Genomic DNA, 24,088 nt, shown 5'->3' on the forward strand with positions numbered 1-24,088 from the left:
AAAACACACAGAGCTGTAGGCAGCACTGCCAACTGAAAGGTCAGTCTGTGTACAAATAGGGAACAGAAACTTGTAGGAGAGGAAGTATAAAGGGAGGCTTTTAATTACCTCAAGGCTTTTTGTAGAAAAAATAAACACGTGACACCACAATTTAAAAATGTGTGTATATATATATAAAGGTAACCAGCCTATGAATTGTTGCTCACAGCCAGAAAAACAAACACATAAAAACACAAACAAAAGTTTAAATTAATGATTGTAAAAAAAAACAAAAACTGCTTTTCCATGTAGATGATATGAAATTGTGCAAAGTTTATATAAAGCATTCCACACAGGTGTTCCCGAGTGGTGTGGAGGTGTTAATATTCCTTTAAAGAATAGCTAGAATCGTTACCTGACGAGCTGAACAGCAGCTAATTATTGTAGTGCAAATCTTCACATGCGCTCCATGTCATTATTTAAAGGCATTAGAACACTTAAAGGGTAGTGTTCACATGAATACATAAGACAGATTAATTCAGTGCAAGGTAGAACTTTTTTTTTTTCTTTTTCTTTTCTTAAGGACCATATTATTGCCAGAGGATGCGGCTGTCCTGCTGCTTAAGTCTCTCAAAAACTCCATATGGGATACACTGGTTCCACATCCTGGGATGAGATCAGACAAACCGAGTTAAGGAGATAAAGAAAAAAAAAAAAAACAACACACAAAAAAACTTGTGCTGTTTAGTAACATGACTCACCTCAAAGTCTTAACTTTAGAGCACTTTCTCAAACTGGCTCCCAAGCTTTGTGCTCCAATATCCGTCATCTTGTTATATTTAATGCTGTCAAATGAAAACAAACAGGGAAACACAAAGCTGTTAATCAACAGGGAACACATAACCTATGCAAAGATACCGCATACCTGAATGATTCTCAAAATCATTCAGGTAAAAGTTGCTTACATATTCAAACGTCATTTTCAGTTATTGCTGCTCTATGGGATAAGCAAACAAAAGGTTGTGCAAACTATTGAAGTGGAGGAAGAATGGCAAAGAGTTGTTTACAAGTTTTGATCTTTTTTTTTACAGCAAAAAATCTGAAAAGTGTGTCAGCCTCACCAAATCATAACTTTGTTGGGGCGTATTTGCTGCCATTGAAATACTGAAATATAAATTACGTTTTTGGCCATTCTTCTTAGCAAAACAGCTAAATCTCAAAGAAATTTAGCGCTCTGTGTGTCAGCCAAAGCATAAATTGTCTCACTAATTAAATAATAAATAGGGAAAGATCACTGCTGCTTTTCAGATTTTTTTATTTGCATAATATCTGAAAATAATGTGTTTTATTTCTCAAAACCGATGTAAGTGCTTCAGGTGCAAATTACATTCGGTTAGAGTGCAGAAATCACTGGACTTAGTTCCTTCTTTATTCATCAAACAAACTGTCTAAAAATATAAGATGGCTATACAGCTGTCTACGCTTTGCATTTCACATGTAGCAAACTTCTATAAGTTGTCCTGTGCATTAATATTTCTGACGTCAGAGAGGAACGGAAAACTTACTCGAGGTCTGTAAGCGATGCCATGTGTGGGAGGACAGCTGCTAAACTCTCTGCCCCTTCGTCGGAAATCACATTACTGTACAGACTGGAGACCACAAAGATGGAAGTGAAATTTTCTGGTGCAAAACCAAGATGCTATTTATAGATGTTTGTGTAGGCACTCGTTAATATATTCAGACCTTAAACAGTGCAGTCTGGGCAGGTCCTTCAAGGTGAGAGCTAGCTTCTTCACACCCTGGTCACCTATGCAGTTCTCGGACAAACTGAAAACAACGAGCTTGTTTAGCTTAAAATATTAAAAGGAAAATGGGGAAGAGGAAGGAGAAAAGAGAAAAGCATAGACTCACTTTAGTACTTCCAGTGAGCGAAGAGAGACTAATGCACTTGCCAGTTTCTCTGCTCCTTTGTCTCCGATCTTACTGTTTTCCACCCTGTAGGAAGTTTGACGAAGGGATCATTAGAAGAGTGTGTTGTGTGAGGAGGCGACTTGAATTGGAGAGATATGTGTACTTACTCCAAGTGCTGCAGGTTATGGAGCCCAGGGAGAAGGTCCCACAGTTTGGGAAGAGCCAAGGAACTGTTTTCTGGGCCAAGCCTTAAAGAGGAGCAACTGTTACCATCAGAATGACGTCAACACGATTTTTATTTGTATTGCTTGTACTGTTTTCTCCAATCCTGTTCCAATTACAACGCAGAATTACGTTTCCAAGTTACTCACTCAAACTCCAGCTTGTACAGCTCTTTGACTGCTGGCACCCCTTCTGCCAGGAGGGAATTTGATTGGCAGGGGCTGCAGTTAAGTAGAAAAATCAATCAATCAATCAATCAAACAAACACCGAACCTTTCAAATGTGCATTGATCTCCGTGTGTATCTTCTGCACCCTACCTGTCCGAGAGCCTCTTGCTGGTGTGTATGCCGACGAGCCTTTCCAGGTGCTCCATGTGACAGACCTGAGTGGCTTTCAGAGGATGGATCTTGAACTTGGACACCGCATCCTGCAGGAGGCCTTCGTCACTCCTCTTCTCCAGCTCCTCCCACAGGGTGACGACGTCTGCTATGCAGGCCCTAAAGGAACGCGCAGGCTCCATTTTATATATGTACATGATCGGCTTGATTTGACTAGATAGCAAAACAAAAACATAAACTGGACAAGTTATCATCCGAGTCAAAAGGAATTATTTCCCCCGAATAAAGCAAAGCATAAAATTATCCAGGCGGAGAATTCACTCATCTAAAAATTGAAACATAAACAGGTAGATATAATATAATTGCATTCTGACGTACTCTGTCCGAAAGTTCTTCTTCACTTTCTCTTAGATTGTTAACATCAACCAATTTGGGTTTTCTGCATCATTACTGGAATTTATTTTGGAGGCTCAACCAGGATGTACCAGACCATGTATGCAATAGCTTGCATTACTCACAATGTCCTAGATACAGTTGCTGCAACAGCACGCGAGTGCGCAAACCCACAAACATCCAGAATTTCCCTCTGCTGCAGTGATCAAATTAGAAACTTAGGATCCCAAAATCCACGTGGATTTTACTCAAATGCAGCTGTCTATGTCTTGGACAATGTTAAAGACATATCAGTGACAACTGTAGCTCTTTATTCGAACCTTTCTTTGGCCTCAATGAGAATCAGAGCACCGTAACCCTCCAAGCCAGATGTTTTTAGGTGATAAGTACTTTTGTGGCTTTTGACAAAATGTGTCAGACTGAGGTAATCTGTTTATACCTATCGGTGTGCAGACATATGTTTCAAGCCTTAAATATAGCTGTCAACTCCAGCTAGAATGAATACCTCACTGATGGAGTTTTACACAACCATAGTACAATACAATCTGAATTCAACACAAATCTCTTGTCATATCAAAAATGCACATTTTTCAGTGTCCTCAACTTATTGAGGCCTTCTTGAGTCCAAATGTCTAAATTTGTCAGATGTTTAGTTTAGAGCCTTATTTTTTTATTGCATTGTTCGTCTGTATGTTGCATCCAGAGACATACAGAAATTGTACAAAGCCTTTTTCAATTCCTAATACAAGTCGCAGCAGCTTTCTGCACCATCACACAGTTTTTCAATTCTGCATGCATCCTTGGGTTGTGACAGATCGGCGCACGAAAGCAAGAGAAAAATGAGACAACTTTCATTTTTCTCCTTTCTCCTGTGATTGTCTGACAGTTTCAAATATGGTCCCATTAAAGCATCGATCTATACTGAAAGAGCAAAAGCACAGAATGTGGTTTTATATCTGTACAGATCCAGAAGCACGTTTCTTTTAGCTAACATGCTGTTTGTAGATTTTTCAGCTTCCGTCGCAGGCAGGAAATGCTTGCACATTGCTCCTGTGTACGGCAACCACACAGTTGTGGCAAAAGTTTGCAGGATCTTCACCCTGTTTTGAATCATAAATGTGTTTCCTCTTATAAAATAGACATTTTTCTAAGCACTACCATACAGCGTGGTAGTGCTTACAGAGTGGCCGGACTTTCCTTAAACGTTGTCGGCTCGTCATGGGGTTTTTTTTGTTGTTGTTTTTTTACGGAGATAAAAAATGATCAGAGAATCAAAGCAGTCTGGTAAAGTCCAGATTTGAAGATATTTCTCAGGCCTTCTATACATCAAATAGAAAGATTTTTTCTCAACATAACCTGAAAAGCCAATCAAAGAAAATGCTATGATAGCTGTGGTACATTGTCAGCACGCCTAGCAGTTACAAGCAGTACATTGCCTGCAACAGTATATCTTTAGCTTGTTTTGCTAATGGTAGTTAGCATTTCCTTAAACTATTTCAACTGGATTTTGGACTTGAGACCAGGAATGTAGGAACTTTGGATTTAATGTAATGTCAAGTTCAACCATAGGAGGTAAATAAAACAAAACATATATTTGATCTACGTTTGCCATTTGCTTTGATTTGTTAGTGCTAGTGCTTTGAACTGAAAATTTTGGATGAAACATCACTGTCCCCTAACGTTTTGAACATTAACATTTTATGCTGCATTTGCACTTACTATGCACATTTCTGGGACAAGCTAGAATAATAAATCAAGCTTCAAAGTAGACATTAAATAGACTTTGTACTTATGAAAAACTATGACGTATAGGTCCACTCTGCAGATCCCGTTATAACCATTTCCACAGTTTTCTATCCTGTATCTGTCTCTGTTTCTACAAAACTTCAAATCTAAGCTGAAGAAGTTAATGACTGAGACAATATTGTGAAATGGTTCAAAGAAAAAGAAAGCTGCAACTGTCTTGTGAGACTCTTTAGCCTAGCATGGTGGTAGCAATGCTCTGGATTCTCCTTTTAAAATTTTAATGCAACATTATCTGCTCCCAGATTACAAGTGCTGCATCCCTTTTATTTGAAATCTAATATAGCGGTGCACCGATTGCAGTTTTTTGGCCGATCACCGATTGCCTATCTTTAAAAATTCTGATGTGATGATATTGATTTTGGCCTATAACAACATTTTTTGTCTGAAATGTCGCTAAATATAGCAAGAAAGTTGCTGAGTGTGCAACAGTGTGGCGACTATTGCTAACTGCAAACGTTCAGGCATGACCTGGTGGGCCCGTCTGTCTGGTCAAACCTCTCTCACGGGAGAGCAGAAGAGGACAGTGGCTAATTTTCAGACCTTTTCTTATGAAGCTCACACTTAACTAATTCCAAAAGTTCCACTGAGAAACACTGAGTTTGAAAACATTGCAATTTGAAAAGTGTGGGAATACACAAATTATAATGATTTCAGTTCTTGAATTGGTCATTTGGAATCATTTTGGGAAGAAGTTAGTTTTACCTGTATGTATTGATGTTGCCGAGGGCCACTAACGATCTAAGTCCACAGATCTGTATCCCAGAGTCTTCCAGATCCAAACAGAAACTCCTGCCCTCAGCGCCACCCATCCTGAGAGCGTTTTGTACAGCGAACACATCCGGCGGGTTGAGGGGAACGCCCCGAAATGTTAGGAGTTCAGGGAGATTTGATGCCAAATGGGTCAGCATTTTGGCACTGGTGTCCTTCCCACTCTCTTGGTATGTGAAACTTGCTTCGTAGACGTAGTTGCACACCTCCAGGATCTGAGCTGAGTTCAAATCCCCAAAGCACAGACCTTCTAGGTGTTTCATCACCATAGCCTGCTTACTGGCAACCATGTCTCTGAAGACTGTTTCCGAGTATGAATGAAGACTCTGTAGCTCTGTCCTGTTGTGGAACAGGAGGCCTGCAGCGATCCGCTGCGTCAGCTCCATCTCCTCCCTCTGAGGTTTCCGTCGGCCTTTTGCAGCCGTCTGGAAAGGCAGGGTCTGGAGAAAGGAGTGGTCTGTCACAGTCCTGGGCAGAGACAAACATTAAACTGGGTGAGAGAAATGAAGAAACAGAACTGAAAGTAAGAGGAAAATAAGGAGACAAAAATAATAGTTGAGGCCTGTGGGTAACAAATTGTTATTTTTATGACCAGCTGAATGCCAGAGTTCCTTGTTACCTTGACAAAGACAAATGGACAGCAGCCATGTAACTCTGAAGGAAAGGATTTGCCCACGACAGGATCCTATCTTCACATTCATCAGACGTTTGTGGGTTTCCTCCCTTTTCTTTGTTCTCTTCGTCCTCCACTTCTTCTATCCCATTGTCAACTTCTCCTCCTCCCTCCGTCTCCTCTCTTTTGGAAGGTGTCCTTTTCATGAGGGACTGAGAAAGTAGCAGGCCCGTCCTCAAGCTGAAGGCTCTGAGTTTGGTGGAGACAGTTCGTCCTTTGGGAACAGCCGATGTGTTGGATTTCACCCCCTCCCAGGCTAAAGAGCAAAGCTGGGACAGCAACTCTGTTCTGTTGGTGTCCTGGCAAACATTCTCCTCATCCAGTTTCTTCTGTCCCTTCGTCTTCCTTGCTCTTTGTTTACCAGAAGCAGTGCACGCTACCACTCTGGGCCTTGTACGATTATTTTTCCGTACTCTCGTCCCTGGAGAATTGTTAGAAATGCTTGTATTTTCCACGGGTCCAACCGTGTTTATTTTCTCGCCCTCGAGAAGTAACTCTGTGCTTCCTCTGTCTTTTTCCATTTTCAAGCAGAGCACCTTATGACAGAGTGCAGTTAAAGTTCTTGGTAAGGCATCCTCACTTTTGCACTGTTCTAAAGCTGTGCACACCAAGTGGCAGAGACCCGGGTTCCAGCAGAGGAGATTGAGGTACCTGCTGCTTTTTAAGAAGTCCAAAGCAGATTCCCTAAGTTCAGGATCGGAGAAGTATTGGGAAACGTACGTCTCCACGTTGGCAGGAGTGAAGCCGCAGACTTCCAGAAAGCTGTCCGCGCGGCGGAGCAACTGGCTCGCCGTGCCTCTTGGGCGGGTGGCGAGGAGGAGCGTGCAGCCTGGAAGCAGGACCCTCTGAAGAATGCTGGAGAACAGCTGCTTCACTGTGAAGGCCTGGGCTTTGCTGTCTTTTTGCAGTGAGGCTACCAACTCCTTCTTCTGAGTCTGGAGCAGAGTTTCGTAGTGCCGCAGCTCATCAAATCCATCAAAAACAATAAGCACCCTTTTAGGAGCTGCGAGGATCTGAGCATAAACTCCTTCAGGATCCGCGCAGTGTGGAGCGAAGGAGGACTGACTGAGCAGCAGCGACTGGAGGCTGTGGACAGGCTCTGTTAAAGCGAGCTGTTTGCCGTCTAATAGAAAGACAAAGTCAAACTGAGGGATGCAGTCTCTGGACCAGTCGAGACACAGCTTCTTGATCACAGTTGTTTTCCCCATGCCAGCGTTGCCCAACAGCACGTTGTAGCGTTTCCCGTTCAGGCTGTCAAAGATCTGAGAAAGACAAACATACATTCACTTAGTCAAAGGAACAAACCAGTATTCAGCTGCACCTGGCCACATGGCTCATCGCATAGTCTGTATTTTATAGAGAGTGACCCAAAGCTCTCAAAAAGGTTTGGGTACACCTCCCCCTCAGGTTCAGGTACACCTCACTAGAAGTGTACCTGCACCTCTAGTGAGTTGTTTTATTGCTTCATGCTCCTTTGGTCTTAAAATCTAGATTCAGGCCTCCTTGTTACATTAGACGTCCATCAGACGGTGTTGATGGACGTTTTCTTGGACAGTGAGAGTGCCTCAATCATCACTGAATTTATCATTTGATCCACATAAAGCCAACAACTATTTAGCTCTTGTTTTCTTCCATTTCAGGTGTTGATGATGGCTCCCCCAAAGGGCTCTATGTGAACGGGGTCGAAGTGTCGTGGTCGGTTCTCAATGTCACAATTGCATGAGTTGCACAACTTTTCGTCCCTCTCTGGATGCAAAGTTATTGTGCGATTGGTCAGAATTTGGCAGTTGTGTTTGTTTTTGTGAAAAACATTCCAACAACTCAACTTCCAGGAACAGTGTTTTTGGCCAGAGAGCAGAATGGATAGTTTTAAGGAGGAATTGCCAAAGGGTGTGGTAAAGTAAAAATGAGATATAACTTGTCAGTTCTTATTTCCTCTTCCTCCAAACTTGTAAACTTGTAAATAGTCTTTCCTTTCTGTAATGTATCCGTCGATGTATTTCAATGCTGCTGTAAACCATGCAAAAACACCATGACATACTATAAGAAGGGGTTTCCCAGGAGTTTGACTCAGTGTGTTTTGTGGACCGAGAAGGGTGTGTGCAAAAACAAATGTCCCACAGCTGTGTGACTATGCGTCGACTGTTTGATTTCAGCCTGACCATTCCAAGCCCTTTAGGGCGATCTCTTTCTTGCGCCATATCTACGTTTTTCATTTCGCAACCTCCTGAATTTGCCTACACCTACTCCTTGTCCTGGAAGTAGTACATTTGAAAAATGTATTACATTTTGCCACGGTTTTGATATAATGAATTTATTGCTGCTGCATCTTAAATCATGTTTCTTGTGAGTCAGCCTGCTCATTCAGGTCTCCAAGCTCTCTCTTGAAGGCTTGCTTATCATTTTTAGTTAAGGGTAGGTATTTATTTTTCTGCTAATACTTGCAGAGTGTACAAATATTACTCATACTTTATCAAATATACCCCAATATGGATAATTTCTCACAGTCTTAGCAGAAGACCTACTTCTACTTATAGCCGCTCTACAGCCAATGAATGGCACTTCTGAATGGGTTGCTTTGTAAACACCAGCCATTGGCGTCTCAAGTAACATTGCACCTAGGTATTCCAGCACTGCAAGATGTATTTTCTTTAGAATATTTAAAATATGCTCAATGAAAAAATAAGCAAATAGGCATTTTTTCCAATCATTTGGAATTATGTTCCACAGTAAAATCTGCTACGAGGCGAATCTTTGAGAGTAGGCTGGATCCCACTACGCTGACTTACTTCAATTTTTAAGTCATAACGTCTGTCTCCTAAATGAATTTTGATTTTTTGTCATGGTCACAATTCACAAGTTGTTTTTAATTTTAAATTTTTTTAAAATGAGTAGTCTATAAAAGAAACACGCTTACCTGACTCTGCCCCAGGGAGCTCTTTTGGCGGTCTATATCTCCAGTTATGATGAGCTCCTTGTCCAGACATCTATTCGTGTTTTTTCCAGAGCGAGCGATCTCTCTCTGGCTCACACTCACGTTCACATAATGGGAGTTCAGCCTCAGGCCTGCCTCCATACACTGGCAAGCCTGACTCATGTGTATTTTTGACTGCTGGATGTAATCCCTCACAGCCTCTGTAAAGGAAAAACAAGTGAAGCCAATGCCAGTTTATTCAATAAGGCTTAGTAATTGTTGGGAGCAATGAGAGGAAGTTGCACAAGCAGACTTACGGGGTATTTCCACAACCACAGGGGACTTTGGCGACTCCTTACATGGGGATACCTCTGAAATGAGATAAGTTATGTTGTTCACGTCGTAGAAAGGCAAAAATGTACCTAGCATGGACTGTGGTCTGAGAAACACACTCAAGTTTACCGTTTGTGGGGGACGGAGGAGCTGCAGTGGGGGACGTGACTTTGCTGGCTGTATCCGACATGGAACCTGGTTGAAATGAGCTCATCAGAAAGGGCGCCACTGCACCGTCCGCTACAAACACAAGAGAAAAATCCCACAGACAGATGAATATCTACACAAAGGCACACGAATGTCTCGATACCCCAAGATTAAGAAAAAGCGATGCTCACCTGGAGAGAGCGGTGGAACCTGGCGTTTGCGGGTCGGAGAGGGATTAGGAACTAACAGGAAACAGGATTAGTGAAGGGAGTGGTTATTCACTGCAAACCGCTGCCTAACATTCATCTAATGAATTTGAGACAGCTAAAGACAAAAGTATGTTAAAAACACAAACATTTGATTTAGCCATTTTAGCATGTGAGTATGCTTTGAAATAAATTCACTTGCAGCTCTAGCTGTGTATTTAGGGTCTTCATGTCGTGTATTTAGCCCAAGTTGGGAAACTTGTCGTCCTACTGACAAGTTTCCCAAAGCATGCTGCTTTCATCACCATTGTTTATAGTGTGTTTAGGTTGATGTGCATTACAATCTTTCCGTCACATAGTACTTTGCATTTAGCCCACAACGTTCATTGCTGGACTCTTTTTCTCAGATTTGTTGAGAACGTTTCTTGTCAACATTCTGAGGATCTCGGGTCAATGGCAGCTTCTCTGATCAATGTTCTACTGCCTATCAAAAGAGGCTCTGTCTTGGTAGTAGTACTCTTTCTGTTTTGGGATGATAGACTGAACTGTATTCTGTGAGATATCGCTGCTTTAAACTTCTCCTGACCTGTCTGCTGTGTTTCTGGACCTGCATGATGCTGTTTGCCCTCTAATGTTCTCTAGCAAACATCTTGACGCCTTTTACAGATGAGCTGTATTTATAATGAAATTAAATTATTGAGTAGGTAACTTCTGAAAGTAAATGTTTGGACGGGATTTTATTTAAGGGTATAGCAGTACGAAGAGCTAATAGGTATATGTGTATGCCACAGTTTTCCATTTATGCATTTTCTTCCACTTCACAACTGTGCACTGCTTTGTTCTGGTCTATTACACAAAACCCAAATTATGTAAGAACTTCATGTATTGTTGTCACATGGCAAAGTGTGGAAAAAAGGTTTGAATGGTATGAATGCTTGGGCCGTGCCTGGCAAGTGAATTGAATAATGTTGCACTACTTGTATGAAGTTTGGCTGGGAAATCATAAAAGGGTGTGGGTTTGCTATTATGAACCATTCCACTGGAACATGATCTAATTGTTGTGTTTCTGACTTCTTCTTACATTGCAAATGATCCAAATGAAAAAACAGCGATCTGTAAGGATAAAATGCGTTCAACTAATTTGTTAAATCAGTTGTGAAAATTGCAGCAAATATGTGAATATTATCTTTAGGTCGTAATATTTACAGCCCTCTGACCCAACTTTAAGAAATACTGATCCAGAGGTCCCATTGTTAAAATCTCAGCAATAGATGCTCAAGAATATCTTCATATGTTTTTAATCCATATCCTGGCTGGTCAGAAGTGTTTTGTCTACAAATTAGAGACTTATAAATAGGTCCACGATGTTGACAATAATGTTCTGGCTGACCGGTTTAGTTCCTTGTTTGAGAGTCACAGCAAAATTCACAGGAAACTCTTTACAGCCAGTCAGTGTTGTTTGGCTACAACTAAAACTGAGCACCATAAACTTAACTACTGGACCTTTCATGCAGGATTATTTCATAGGTTTACTCACCGAAGATGTACGTCGGCGCAGCAGCTGTGTTCGGGAGTGGGAGCCTAATAAGCGGTGGAGGGGAGGAGGACAGCTGGACCACCTTATAAGCAGAGGGGTCTGGGATTGTGATGAACTGAATGGGAATGGAATTAGCTGACTGAGGTGGGAACACGAGGAGGTTGCCTGGAGGAGTGGTGGGAAGACATCCCACAGACTTTGCTGGAACTGTCACTGCTTCAGTATCTGCAAAACATCACCAAGTGACATTCTTATTGTTTTCTACAAACAGGTTTCGTTCAGTGTGGGAGGGCAGAAAGCATCCCCAGGCTGCAGGCTTATGAGAAGGAACAAGGAATTAAAATTCCAATTACAAAAAAAAATAAATAAATGCTAGAGCACTGTACTACAGGTGCATTGTGATCAGATAAAGTAACCTTTGTAAGCTTGAGGGTTATAGAAGCAAACCTAAAACTGTTAAGATCATGCAACCAAAATAACATGGAGGAAGTTGAGCAGGGGAGGAGTTCACATCTAAGATCAGGAAATAAACTTCCCTTTTCTTTGTCTTCAGAACCCAAGTCACATATGGGCAAGTAGAAGTCCTTTAACACTTTAGCATCTCAGATAAACAACATGCACCTGTTCTGCAAAATAGCATTGTCTTGATGTGACCTGTGAAATCCGGGCCACATCAAGCTTTAATGGTTTCATATGTACATTCCAAAAAAGCTGTGGTAGAAACAGTTGTAGCTTTTTTGGCTGTGTTGCAAAGCTTATATCCATTCGCTTAAATTCATGTTGTTATTTCAGTTGCTGTGAGAATCTCACCATGAATGGCAGGTGGCTCAGCAGTTTCTTCTTGGGTTTTTGGTGGTTCTGTAAAATAACAGGGGTGTTAGCCAGCTGCACACTAATAACAGAAATTTCAAAATAAATTGTGGTCTAAGTATGAGTGGCGGCACCTGAATTGCCTTTAGTAGTAGTTTGGTATCAATTATTTACATAAAATCAAGTGATATGGTTTTAGGAAAATTATTTTTAGCTTTAAACAGAAATTACTCAAAAAAGAGGTTCAGCAGAGATAATTGGAAGAACTTTATGAGCCCTATGAAACCAGGACTCCAACGACATCTGGAATGATGTCATTCTGGAAATGAAATCATTCCAGATGTCATAGGAGTGTGACCCAACACTTTTAACATGTTCATATCCATGGGATAGGCTACAGGTATAAACTTTTGTGTTTACTTTTACAGTAGATTGACGAGTCTCAGTCTAAGAGGTGCATTTATACAGCAGACCAGATCAACTAGCGTGACTTTATTCATTTTTTATGGTTAAGAAACCTAATCAACAGTCTCTTGAGAAAGAGTTTAATACTTGTTAAGAGAATAGATGTTAACATTTAAAGTTTGACTTGTTTTGAAATTGCTAAAATCAGCTAAAGAAGGTTGGCTAACTACTAGCTATTAGCCTTTCACCGCGATAATTTTCTCCCTTCGCAAACCATAAATTGAGGTTTATTAAATTGGAAAGTATTTCTGATGATAAACTAAAGTCATACAATGCAAATTCAAACATTCTGAATTTTATTTTTAACTGTGTTTTAGCTGAAACACAGTGGAGTTGGTGTGCCTGGTAACCTTGTCAGCTGCTACTAGCGATGCAAGCTGAATTTCTTAAGCACTGTAGCAACACCTTCAGATTAGTGTACATTACAGATTAAGTACATGTAAACTGTCAACAGGAAAAGTATATTATTTTTGCATAAAATGATTTCAGGCTCAAAACTGTGAATCGGCCTGAATTTAAATTAGCCACCCTGTATCTAAAACCACGTTATTTTCATTCACTATGACCAAACAGAAAGATGGTTCCCATCATTCTATCTGGCGGCTGTGATTTTATGGGGTTTTTTTGTTTGTTTTTTTACAACTGATTAAGTTTTATAACTGATTAGAAAATAGGCCACATCATTATATCATAATCTGATATAATGACCATAGTACGGGAAAGTCTGATACTTAGAAGTGAAGATTTATCCTTTTATCAACCAAAAGAAGGGCAGGAAGCCTACTAACAGAAAAATAATATGGTTGTTGCCCAACTTATTGGTAATATATTAACCAGAACTTTGGAATGATCTAACTGACTGTAAAGGTGATAACTGATTAGAAATTAAACATTAAGATAGAGGTAGAGTGTCACCATGTGCAATGAGTCGATTTATTTGACTGTGTGCATGTTTAAGTGAACATTTCTCAGCAGACAAAGAATCAGAAGGAGCCAACAAAATCTGTCACCTGTCGCTTTTCGCCTTTTCACTCTGGAGTCTCTGGAGATTCCATTGGTGCACTGTGTAGACAGGGCATCTGGAAGAGAGAGATTTAAGATGTAAACGAGCAAACAGTACTGATGGGCATGCTGGACAGCCAAACTTAAACTCCCTTAACCTCTCTGTCTTTTTCTCTTAGGTTTTATTTTGTCCGTTGGCTTCTGCTGCTCTCTCTGCTCGCTGTGGTTAGCAGTATCAGAGGCCTCCAGTGCCACGGCAGTGTCACCTGCAGAGCACAGAAGGGGGAAGTGTAAAAGTCACTGAAGCGGCTAGCAGACACGCTAGACAGAAACGGCTGTTTGTCTCATGCCTTTTCTGTAGGGATCTGAAGACAACGGCTAAGAAGTGTATCGTTTCTAGAGAATTAGGAAGACTCAAAACGGGAATTGGCACAAAGGGTTAAACCACAGGTGTCAAACTCCAGTCCTGGAGGGCCACTGCCCGGCAACTTTTGGATGTGCCTCTGCTGCACCACACCTGAATAGAATAATTAGGTTATTAGAAAGGCCTCTACACAAGAAGGAGGTAATTAAGCCATGTCAGTCCAGTGTTTTGTACCTGTGGCACATCTAAAAACTGCAGGACAGTGGCCCTTGAGGACTGGAGTTTGACACCCCTGGGTTAAGCAGTGGCCAGAAACACGAGTGAAAGATAATAACATACACAAAAATAATAATAATAATAATAATAATAATAATAAATTGTACTCCTTATAAGACCCCATAGCAGTGTCCATAAATAAATTACTATAAATAGTGATGAGGAGTTAATATCATATATTGACTCATAAAAGTTAATGACTTAATTCTTTTTAGCTTTTTATTTATTTATTTTTTAATATATAAGACAACAAAATAACCAAAATAGATGCCCACTCTTTTGGATGATGTCATCAAAGCAGTCAGGCCCCAGGTCATGACTGAAGAGCACATTTGGATCCAGCTGAGAAGCTGCAAGTAAATGGTAAATAGAATCAATTTCAAAAATCGGGCAAAATGTATAATGTAAGCCACAAAGCTTCAACGTTTACTACTTACCTAAATAGTCATCATCCCTCAAAAGGTCCGATATATAACCTGAAACTACAATTTTGATAATGAGTGTTTTAATGCATAAAGGAGGAGGCTTATTGTGAAGCACCAGTGGAAAAAAGAATCAAAACTACAAACCCAAATCCAACAGGCCCGAGGAGTCCTGGTCGTATTCTTGCATCTTGGCATCTAACAACCAAAACACACAAGTAGTAAGAAAACCAGAAACGCTGATGAGTAAGTCTACCAATTTGGCTGAGCTCATTTTCTCTCATGAACTATTTCTGGATGACATTATGTCATGTAATTCTCTGTATGATTTACTCATTTTATTTTGTTCTCAGTACAGACCTCATTGGTTCTGCACTTCCTTCAGCTTAAAGAACACAGTGCACCACAGAAAGCCAGTCCTGCTAGCCATCACCAACCAGTGGGACGGGTCTCTTTTTTTTCTATCTTTGAGAACGGCCATATTGATAAGTAAGAAATGTTTCCAAAAGAAGATAACTAAAGACATATTCAAGCCTCTTCACAAAACAATGCAATGTCATCTAGGCATCTTCTCATTCTTTAGATAAAGTGTCCCTTAGTCCTCCAAAGGAAATGTATTAACTCAGCTTATTATCCACAATACGGACAAATCTGAAAACCTCAACAAGATTTCTTTTAATGTAGTGACACGACTTGCCCTAATTTCTTACTAAACCATTTCTAAGGATTGCAACCATACTGAGGGTCATTATCCAGATATGGAGGAAATGTGGAACAGTGCTGGGCCTTCCCAGCAGTTGCCGTGGAACCTCCCTAGATTACCAAATCATTTCTTTTACACATTGGACATTTTTATATTTTTACATTGGGGCAGACCGAATAGTTGAAATCCTTTTATCTTTGTCTCATAAATAAGCCGCTTGATGATCTGAAACATTTAAATGTGACAAAAAAGCAAAAGCCTAGGGATTGTAGTGGGACACAAATGCTTTTTCACAGCATTAAATGTGACTTCATTGACAATGAAGTGGTCAATGAAGGACAGACTGAGAGGAAAAAGACTGTGAATCCCCGTTTGGTCACTAAAGGATGTTTGGGAAGTCAGCTGGAAACAAAAGAGGAGGCCGGAGAACAAAGCAGAAAATTGCAAGTGATGACGGGATTCAGGAAAATACCAACATTAAAATAATGCAGCAGTATTTTTTAATGCCAGTATATTTTCAGTTATGTCCTACATGCCTAGAATTGTACTGTGGTAAGGCTGCGTCGAAGATCCACCCAGCTGAAATTTGAAAGGCAAATTCTTGATTTTATTGGGAAATAAAAAGTGAAAATAATGTCTAACTCTGGCCTAGAATTATTTGGAAGCAGAAACTCACCCCCAACTTCAAGAGAACATGATTATCTATGGCCACGACTGTGTTTGAATACAGGCGCTTGTTTGAAAATATCCAAATATAACTATTGGAAACAAAATCCAGCCTCCAGGGTGTTTTTTTTTTTTTTTTTTCATTCTTGTTTATCTCGGTCTCACCTTGAGCTTTGCCTTTTGATTGAGCCGGTGCAAAGCCAAAACACACCCATACTTGTTATAAAGATCACAAAGAGCAGGGTGATCTTTGAAAAGTGGATATAAAACATGCCAGGACAGGTAAAATAAAATGCCAGTCTCAACTAGTCAGTGCCTCATCTGTACCGAAACAACCCCCTGCCCCAATATTATAGAAAAAAGAAATCCCAGGCAAAACAATGGCCTTGCATACACAGTGATTGATCATAAGAGAGTCATTTTGTTTGGTTTTAAGAATATTTTCTGCTCTAATCACCTTTATTTAATAGCAATCAGGCAGGAAGAGGACAGAGAAAGTGGGTTGGGGCGAAGATATGTGCCAAAGAAAACGAGTACAGCTGAGTTGAGGTCTATGACTTCTAACCTGTGTCACACAGCGCCCTAAGGAGGCTCCTTTTAACAACAAAAAAACAGCTGCGACGGAAAATGACCATTCTTCTTTAAATGAATCCAAATACAACATTCAAGTGGTCAAACTTGAATTTTGTGGTGAAATTTTGGACACGCTTCATCAGACTGTCTGAGGTTCTCCTCATCTTCACCAAACTGCGCCACTGGCCTTATAATATTTGCTAAAAGATGTTGTCTTGTAAGGCAACATGCTTTTCTTCAACGTACAATTCCATGACAGCACATGTATTTACCCAGAATTCACTGGTAGACATAGAACTCAGACCCGTACTGTGAAGTTGCAGCTGTTATCCTGAAATCGTGACCCAACTTCTGTTAAATCTGTAATTTGAACATTTCGCTAACAGACATACAGAGGACTTAACATAATAAGTCCTCTCTTAAACTTCCCCACCATCACAGACATTTTTGTCCCTTTCATGGACATTAGTCGTCCTGAAAATTAAAACGTAGAAACTTCCCCTGATTGGAATTTAGCAAAGCTTTGACTAAACGTTTAACTTTACATTTGGATGCTGCTTTTGCCCTTAAACTATTAAATGACATTGCGTGGGTGTAAACATGTGGTAATGGCCTAACAAAGAGACACAATGAAGGCAACAGCTTCTAACGTTGCTCACATTTCTAAATTCAAATGTAGCAGTGAGGACAGAGAAACGTATTTGTGGCGCTGGAGAAATATAGACAGTACAGGCCTGTCACATTTTTCTTTTTCCATTAAATCTCAACCAAATTTGGTCTTCGTGTCCAGCAACCCAGTGACGTCATTAGCAGAGATGTTGTTCATCAAAAAACAAAAAACAAAACGGGGTTTCACCTGACAGCCCAGCTCAGCGTGGCTCTGAATTTAGCATCACGTTTGTTTACTCACACCACATGTCAATGTCAAAAGCAGGATGTGAAAATCAGGCTTTATCTTTGTCTCCCTCTTCCTCTCGCTGATTCGCGTGATTTTTTTTCTTTTTTTTAATCAAAGAATATGTGCATGTTTATCCAATTTTAGGACTCGCATCTACTTTTTAAAACTTGCGCAGCAATAAAACCCGCAGCCAGGTGTGAAGAGCGACACATTAACTCCAAATGTGGGTTTACAGATTGTTGAACAGACAGACAGTGAGACTCTTAATAGTTTAAGGGCAAAAGCAGCACCCATATTAGCTCCCGTATTTGGCATGAGCCTTTAGAACAGGGGTGTCAAAGTCAAATGGACGGAGGGCCAAATAAAAAATTTAGCTACAAGCCGAGGGCCGGACTGATCGAATGTTCATTGAGATTTTTTTAAATGACGCATTTGGTCTAGTGCAGCGGACCACGGGGGCGCGTTGTGAGGATCGAACGGGGTGCGCGCCAGAGGATCGAACGGGGGGCGCCAGAGGATCGAACGGGGGGCGCAGAGGATCGAAGGGGGGGCGTTGTGAGGATCGAACGGGGGGGGGTGCCGGCTTGCTGCGGGCCGGTTCTAATATCATCCCAGGGGCCGTAGAAAATCTTCTCGCGGGCCGGATGTGGCCCGCGGGCCTTGACTCTGACATATGTGCTTTAGAAAGAGAAGAGCTAAATCCTTAAAGGGAAAGTCCAAAACTTTCTGTGCACTCTCAACTTACTAGATACGCGCAGGTTTGCGACCCCCATGTCGTAGTTTCACCTTGACTGTGTTGTAACTAGAACACATAAGTGGTCTGTGAATTCCCCTCATCCCTTATCGCCCATTAATTAAATTGTTGTTCCTTCTTTGCATGCCAGAGAGAGTTTGATAGCATACATGCGCAATAGAGTCCGCCTTTTAGTGGTTCTGAATTTAAACAGGCTTAACAATAAAAATATATGCATTTAGTTCAGATCATTTAGGATTATTCAAGGTTTAAAAAAAGACGCTTCTGAAACGAATGTGATTATTATAATCACCTAATGGCTTAAGTTACACAAAAATATTTTCCTCTTTATTAGCCCCCCCCCCTCCCCCCCCCAAAAAAAATCAGCATAAAATATTTACGTGTAAATATCCGTCAGCATGCAGAAGCATGTTGAAAAAGTGCGCCCAACCTGCCCCGTTATATGAAGGACAAAGAATTTACCTGTGGAGTCTCTCTGGATGCTGCTCAGGTCCTCTGAACTCTCTGCTGTATTTTTCTGCATTTTCTTCTATATTGTGGCATATTTAATGCCACACATTACATCAAACGCTCCAGACGGCCTGTCCTCGTATAACCCGCAGCACCACTGCGTATAGGTGCAACAGCATCTGGCAGTTGTATGGCTTTTGCTTTCACTTTAACCAGGACGCCAAGCTTAGGGGATTGGTTTTGCACCACGGTGGGCCAAGACTGCACCGTCTGCTTGCACACGCATTACCATGCTTTCGTTTTTATGCCTCAGACCAGAGGCAACAGAATTTTAAAAATAAATAAATAATAACTCTCTGGAAAGAAAAATATGGTGCAGCTGTACTTTAATTTGCCATTCAAAGCAGGTTTAATATATGCACACATCAGCACTGAGTCTAATAAACCTGAGGGGAAAACAAATAAAGCTGCCACACCTCCCTCTGTCGTCTAACTGTACACGGTGCTGTGAGAAAACATTTTTCCTCTTACACGCTTCTTCCGTTTATTTTTTTCTCACCCCATCAAACAAACTTTAACAGACAAAGATAACCGAGGACAATAACAGATAGCGTTCAGATTGTCGTCTTTATTTACTAAAGTTGCAACTTAATTATTTGCCCTCCTTTGCTAAACATTTACTGTTAATAAATTTTGGGTTTAATTTCAGTGGCCTGGCTTGATTACCTGTGCAACCAGTAGAATTGTAAAAGCTCAAATCAAGTTAAAAGTTCACACTATTCCCCAAATATGTAGAGGTACTCAAGTCATTGCTGTCCTTTATTCTGGAAAGAGTTACAAACCATTTCTTAAAAGGACTCTGGCAAAAAACAGTGAGACACAGCATTCCAGAACAAAGATATCATCACACTGGCAGCTAAACCGTGTGGGGGCAATACAGCAAGAAATCAGGCAGAATACAATGGCTATCTCAGTGTTATGGTCAAACACATCTTGACCTTGCGGTAGAACAGTGTCCTAAAACAAACCAGGAAGTCGACCACAAAAAATGTTGGCTGAAAAAATGTTAATTGAAATAATGAAGAGCTTGGATTGGCCGAGTCGATGTCTGACTTAAATCCACTCAAGATGATGTAGAATGACCTGGAACAAGACCTGCTCAAAATCCACCCCAACATGGCTGAAAACAATTCTGAAAGAAAGTGGGTAGAAACTCCTCAAGTATGTAAAACGGCCACTGTCAGCAACCACAAAGCAGCCATTACTATGAATTGGTTTGCTAAATATTTTTCTGACAATACCTGTTATTTACAAAGCCTATAAAAACTATACCCCCACCGCTTTACCCATTTTATTGCTTTTAAAAATCAACCATTATCAGATTTGGTTTAGGTGACAAAAATACAACAACACATTTATTGTCAAATTGAAAATTAATTTCTGCAAAAATAACATACAGATATGTAATGTGATTGCATAAACATTCACTCCATTGACAGTGACTGACCTAATTTAACAGAGGTCCAACCAGTCAGTGCTAGCAGGGTAAAGGAGATCACCAAAATGCAGTGACCGTATCTCACGTCATTAAAGACACCTGTCCACTCACTGGTTAATCAGCATTCCTAGATACAATTATGGCATGAAGACAAAAGAACAACAATAAAATCTGAAAAACGTTATTTAAAAGTACCAGTCAGGGTATGGATACCAAAACAAATTTCTAAGGCACTGAACATCCCCTGGAGTTCAGTTAAATCCATCATCCAGACGTTGTAGAAATATGGCTGACTACTACAATGTTACACGCTTAAAAACATGGCTTAAGGGCGTGCTGTGGTGGCGTAGGGCATAGTGCGACCCACATTTGGAGGCCTTCAGTCCTCGACGCGGCCGTCGCGGGTTCGATTCCCAGACCCGGCGACGTTTGCCGCATGTCTTCCCCTCTTTTTCTCCCCCTTTCCTGTCAGCCTACTGTCATATAAGGGACACTAGAGCCCACAAAAAGACCCCCTGGTGGGGAAAAAAAAACATGGCTTAAAACTGGGAAACATCCAAAAGTCTTAATGAATATTAATCATAAATTACAGTCTCCTTTTTTCTCGATACAGTGGTGCCGATGTTTGAACTCCTAAGATCCTATTTCTAGCAAGAAACCCTATACAAGGCAACAACACTCATTGTTCACCTGACCTAAAATAACACCAAGGGCAGGTGTAACGTGGAAATTACCTGCCCTGCTTGCTCACCAATGAAAACAAATTGTTATAGGTGTTGCATAACCCAAGCTAATCTAAGAGTTGATCTCCTGTGTTTTTTTTAACTGTCCTCAGGAGGCCTTTCCTAAAAGAATCATTTCATTTAGAAAGTTTGCTATGAATCCCGAGTATCCAAGTGCTGAATAAAACTGAAAGGGATCTAATAAATCATAACCCACCGCCTGCTGACACAAGATGAAACTGAAAGCATGCTCCACCATCCCCACAAGGCGTTCACCAAAATAAAATGCCTGGCAGATTAACAAGTCAACAGAAGGCAGACTTTCGGTTCTAGATAAAAGAAGGAGGGGAGGGGATTGGAAAGCACCTATAAATCCAAGAAGAGAAAAAAAAAGCTGTCCAACTATCTTTGTTCTAGAATATTATTGTTGCTTTTACAGAAAGCTCCTGGTTTTTCACATAAATAAGATAGATAGGACAGCTCCTACAGCAGGGGTGTCAAAGTCAAATGGACGGAGGGCCAAATAAAAAATCTAGCTACAAGCCGAGGGCCGGACTGATCGAATGTTCATTGAGAGTTTTTTAAATGACGCATTTGGTCTAGTGCAGCGGACCGGGGGTGGGGGGGTGCGCGCGTTGTGAGGGTCGAACGGGGGGGGGTGCATCTCGCATTTTTTCAGACGGGGTGCCGGCTTGCTGCGGGCCGGTTCTAATAATAGATCAAGATCATCCCAGGGGCCGTAGAAAATCTTCTCGCGGGCCGGATGTGGCCCGCGGGCCTTGACTCTGACATATGTGTCCTACAGGATTGCAGGATCTAGCCATACAAATACTGGATTGTTAAAATCGAAACCACTTTTTTCAGGATTTGAAACGTTGAGACTCTCGGCTGACACAGTTACCCTTCTGGGCTCTAATTTGAGCCCAAATACTTTAAATGATGATGATAAACAAACTTACCACAATGTAAATCCGTCTTTTCTTGTAATTCTCTATCTTGGCCTACAATATACACTTCTGCATCTTCTAGATAATCTTTTAATCCTTCTGTGAGACTATAAAGAGAGGTATCTTGTAGAACAGTTCTGCTGTCTTCAGGCACATCTGAATGGAGCAGGTCCCTGAAAGTGTTTTCCGACAGTCCTGACCCTGTTCCACATTGTTGATATGGTGCGTCTGCCGTAAAACAGAACAGGTCATCCACTTTGTCTGCCATCTTGCCGACTGGACACAGAACATCGAATTGACCCTCCAGCATTTGGGTGTTGTATCTCGCCTCAGTTGCTTTGCAGGCTTCAACAGGTGAGGCATCTCTTGTTGCTGCAAGGACCCTGGAATCGTCCGTGTTGAACACAGCAACTCCGTCGAGGGTAGAGAAGTGAAGCGCTTCTCGTTCTGACCTGCCTGCATCTGTGTCACAGGCAAAGCTTAGCTCTTCGCACTCAAAGTCGCCAACGCAGGCGTCAAGCGAGCTGCAAGCGGCTGCAAGCTCCATTTCCTCCTTCATGTCCAAAATGGCACTCTGGGCTTCACCCTCTGGCATCATCCTGTCGCTTATTGAACAGCCGTTTGGCACACAGGGCAGCAAGGTCTGCAACATCCCTCGCCCTCGGTCCCAGTTCTGCCATAGAGGAACAGCTATCCTCCTAGCTGATTCCTCTACCTGCTGTAACCACACCTCCTCACTTTCCTCATTCCCCTTATTTATGCTTTCATTATCACAAGAATGCTCGCTGCTTGCACCGCTCAGCAGTTCTGCTTTTTCATCACTGGATCTGAGAGTGCAGTCATACACCGACAGTAAAGAAAGAGGGTCTTGATTCAAACAGGACAAGTCCATTAGAACTTCTTCCAATAATTCCTGCATTTCCTCCTGATTTCTCTGAAGATTTTCATGTTGGAGCCACTTGTTCTTTCCCAGGTTAAGTCTTGTGTTGTTTGGTTCCTTTATTAATGAGATCGGTTCCGTTTGTTCCACATTGTGGTCACTAGCAAGAGATTTCGATCCGCCTGTCCTCACTTGGCTCATCGGTTTTTGGTTGAGGTCCAACTGAGCCACGGATCCTGGAGAATTTAAGTCCTCATCCAGCTCGACACATCCTGGTTTACTCGTGAATTTAGGCACAATGCCATCATTCAGCCAGTGCAGATTCAGACTGTTCCTGTATGCCTCCGAGATGATCCCCTCTTCCACCAGACCCTCCAGCAGAGCGTGAACCTCGCCGGGCAGAGCTACAGTAAGAACCAACCTGACCTGGTTCAGGACCTCGGCGAACTCAGCCATGATGTGGAAACCAGCTGCCAGAGGCATCCAGCTCCAGTTAATGAGATGCCATCTGATCAAGACGATAGATTTCATATGTATTTTTTTAAAGGGACACTGCTTTTGTCCAGAAGGCGTTTCAAATCGAGTGGGGTGGTGCTTCGTGGTTGGAGTGGGAGGTCTGCTTCAGAACCGACGGGAATGCATGCACCAGACTGGACGTGGCTACGTCATACTTGGTATTATTAGTAGTTGGAAGTGAAATTTTTTAAAGCTTGCACAACTCTGAAGTCAGGAGCTGTTTCTCATTTACTTCATGTAAAGTTTATTTATTTTTTGCTTTATAAAAAAAATCTAAATGACTTGAAACCGAAATTGTTTCAGAAATGTTTGTGATATTTTGCTGTTTTTTTTTTTGTCATTTAAAAATAAAAGACCAAAGACAGATATTCTTTGGTGCAGAAGGATACTAAATGCTGAAATCATCACAGTAGTTTATTATTTGCATTGTTGCAATATGAAAACACAGTCAGCTGATTCAATACTATCTCTTCCAGCCAGGGACTTTCACACAATGCAAGAGGATGTAGTCTGAGGTAACACTTCCCTTAAATATTTAATCTCTAGGTATAACCCCCTATGTGAGCTGTGGGTTTTATAGACATATTTGTCAATAATTCCACATAGACATTTCTCTACTCTCAAGGGCACTTACATGATCTGATCAACAAAAGTTTGGCAAACAAGTGTCAACAGAAGAATGCATGCTAATCAACTGCTATAATCTCGTTGAGGTACTGGAACTGGTTTGGCTAAATGCTACGGGCAACAATGACTCATAAACAAAAAAAAAATAATGTAGTGCTCTCCAGCCAAACCTTTTGCTCTAAGTGTTTAGTATATTTAGAGACTTAATCATAAAGAGTTAATTTGCTGAGGCGTTGGGGTTTAAAATTGGTACCCATAAATAAAACAAAAACCCTGCCTGCTAGTAT

At 41.2% G+C, this 24,088-nt stretch overlaps 1 protein-coding gene across 3 annotated transcripts; it reads right to left on the reverse strand.

Annotated features, from left to right (window-relative positions):
• Positions 1 to 546: 546 nt before the first annotated feature.
• Positions 547 to 23,471, reverse strand: ciita (class II, major histocompatibility complex, transactivator). 3 transcript variants are annotated; one of them, XM_044100832.1, is made up of 22 exons: positions 21,791 to 23,471; positions 14,715 to 14,765; positions 14,583 to 14,627; positions 14,421 to 14,495; positions 13,664 to 13,771; positions 13,514 to 13,582; positions 12,039 to 12,086; positions 11,229 to 11,453; positions 9,677 to 9,727; positions 9,468 to 9,578; positions 9,323 to 9,376; positions 9,009 to 9,226; positions 6,038 to 7,353; positions 5,353 to 5,886; positions 2,431 to 2,610; positions 2,262 to 2,333; positions 2,058 to 2,138; positions 1,891 to 1,974; positions 1,723 to 1,806; positions 1,545 to 1,628; positions 741 to 824; positions 547 to 645 (listed from the first exon to the last, which is right to left on the reverse strand). In XM_044100832.1, the coding sequence occupies exons 1-22, from the start codon at positions 23,187 to 23,189 to the stop codon at positions 570 to 572; spliced, it is 5,049 nt and encodes a 1,682-aa protein (XP_043956767.1). In that variant the 5' UTR covers positions 23,190 to 23,471; the 3' UTR covers positions 547 to 569. The 3 variants fall into 3 exon arrangements, with proteins under 3 accessions (XP_043956767.1, XP_043956768.1, XP_043956769.1); XM_044100833.1 differs by lacking the exon at positions 21,791 to 23,471 and adding an exon at positions 18,624 to 19,022; XM_044100834.1 differs by lacking the exon at positions 21,791 to 23,471 and adding an exon at positions 18,153 to 18,200.
• Positions 23,472 to 24,088: the final 617 nt, after the last annotated feature.

The sequence above is a fragment of the Gambusia affinis genome, linkage group LG19, assembly GCF_019740435.1.
Source record: "Gambusia affinis linkage group LG19, SWU_Gaff_1.0, whole genome shotgun sequence".
NCBI classification, from domain to species: Eukaryota; Metazoa; Chordata; class Actinopteri; order Cyprinodontiformes; family Poeciliidae; genus Gambusia; species Gambusia affinis.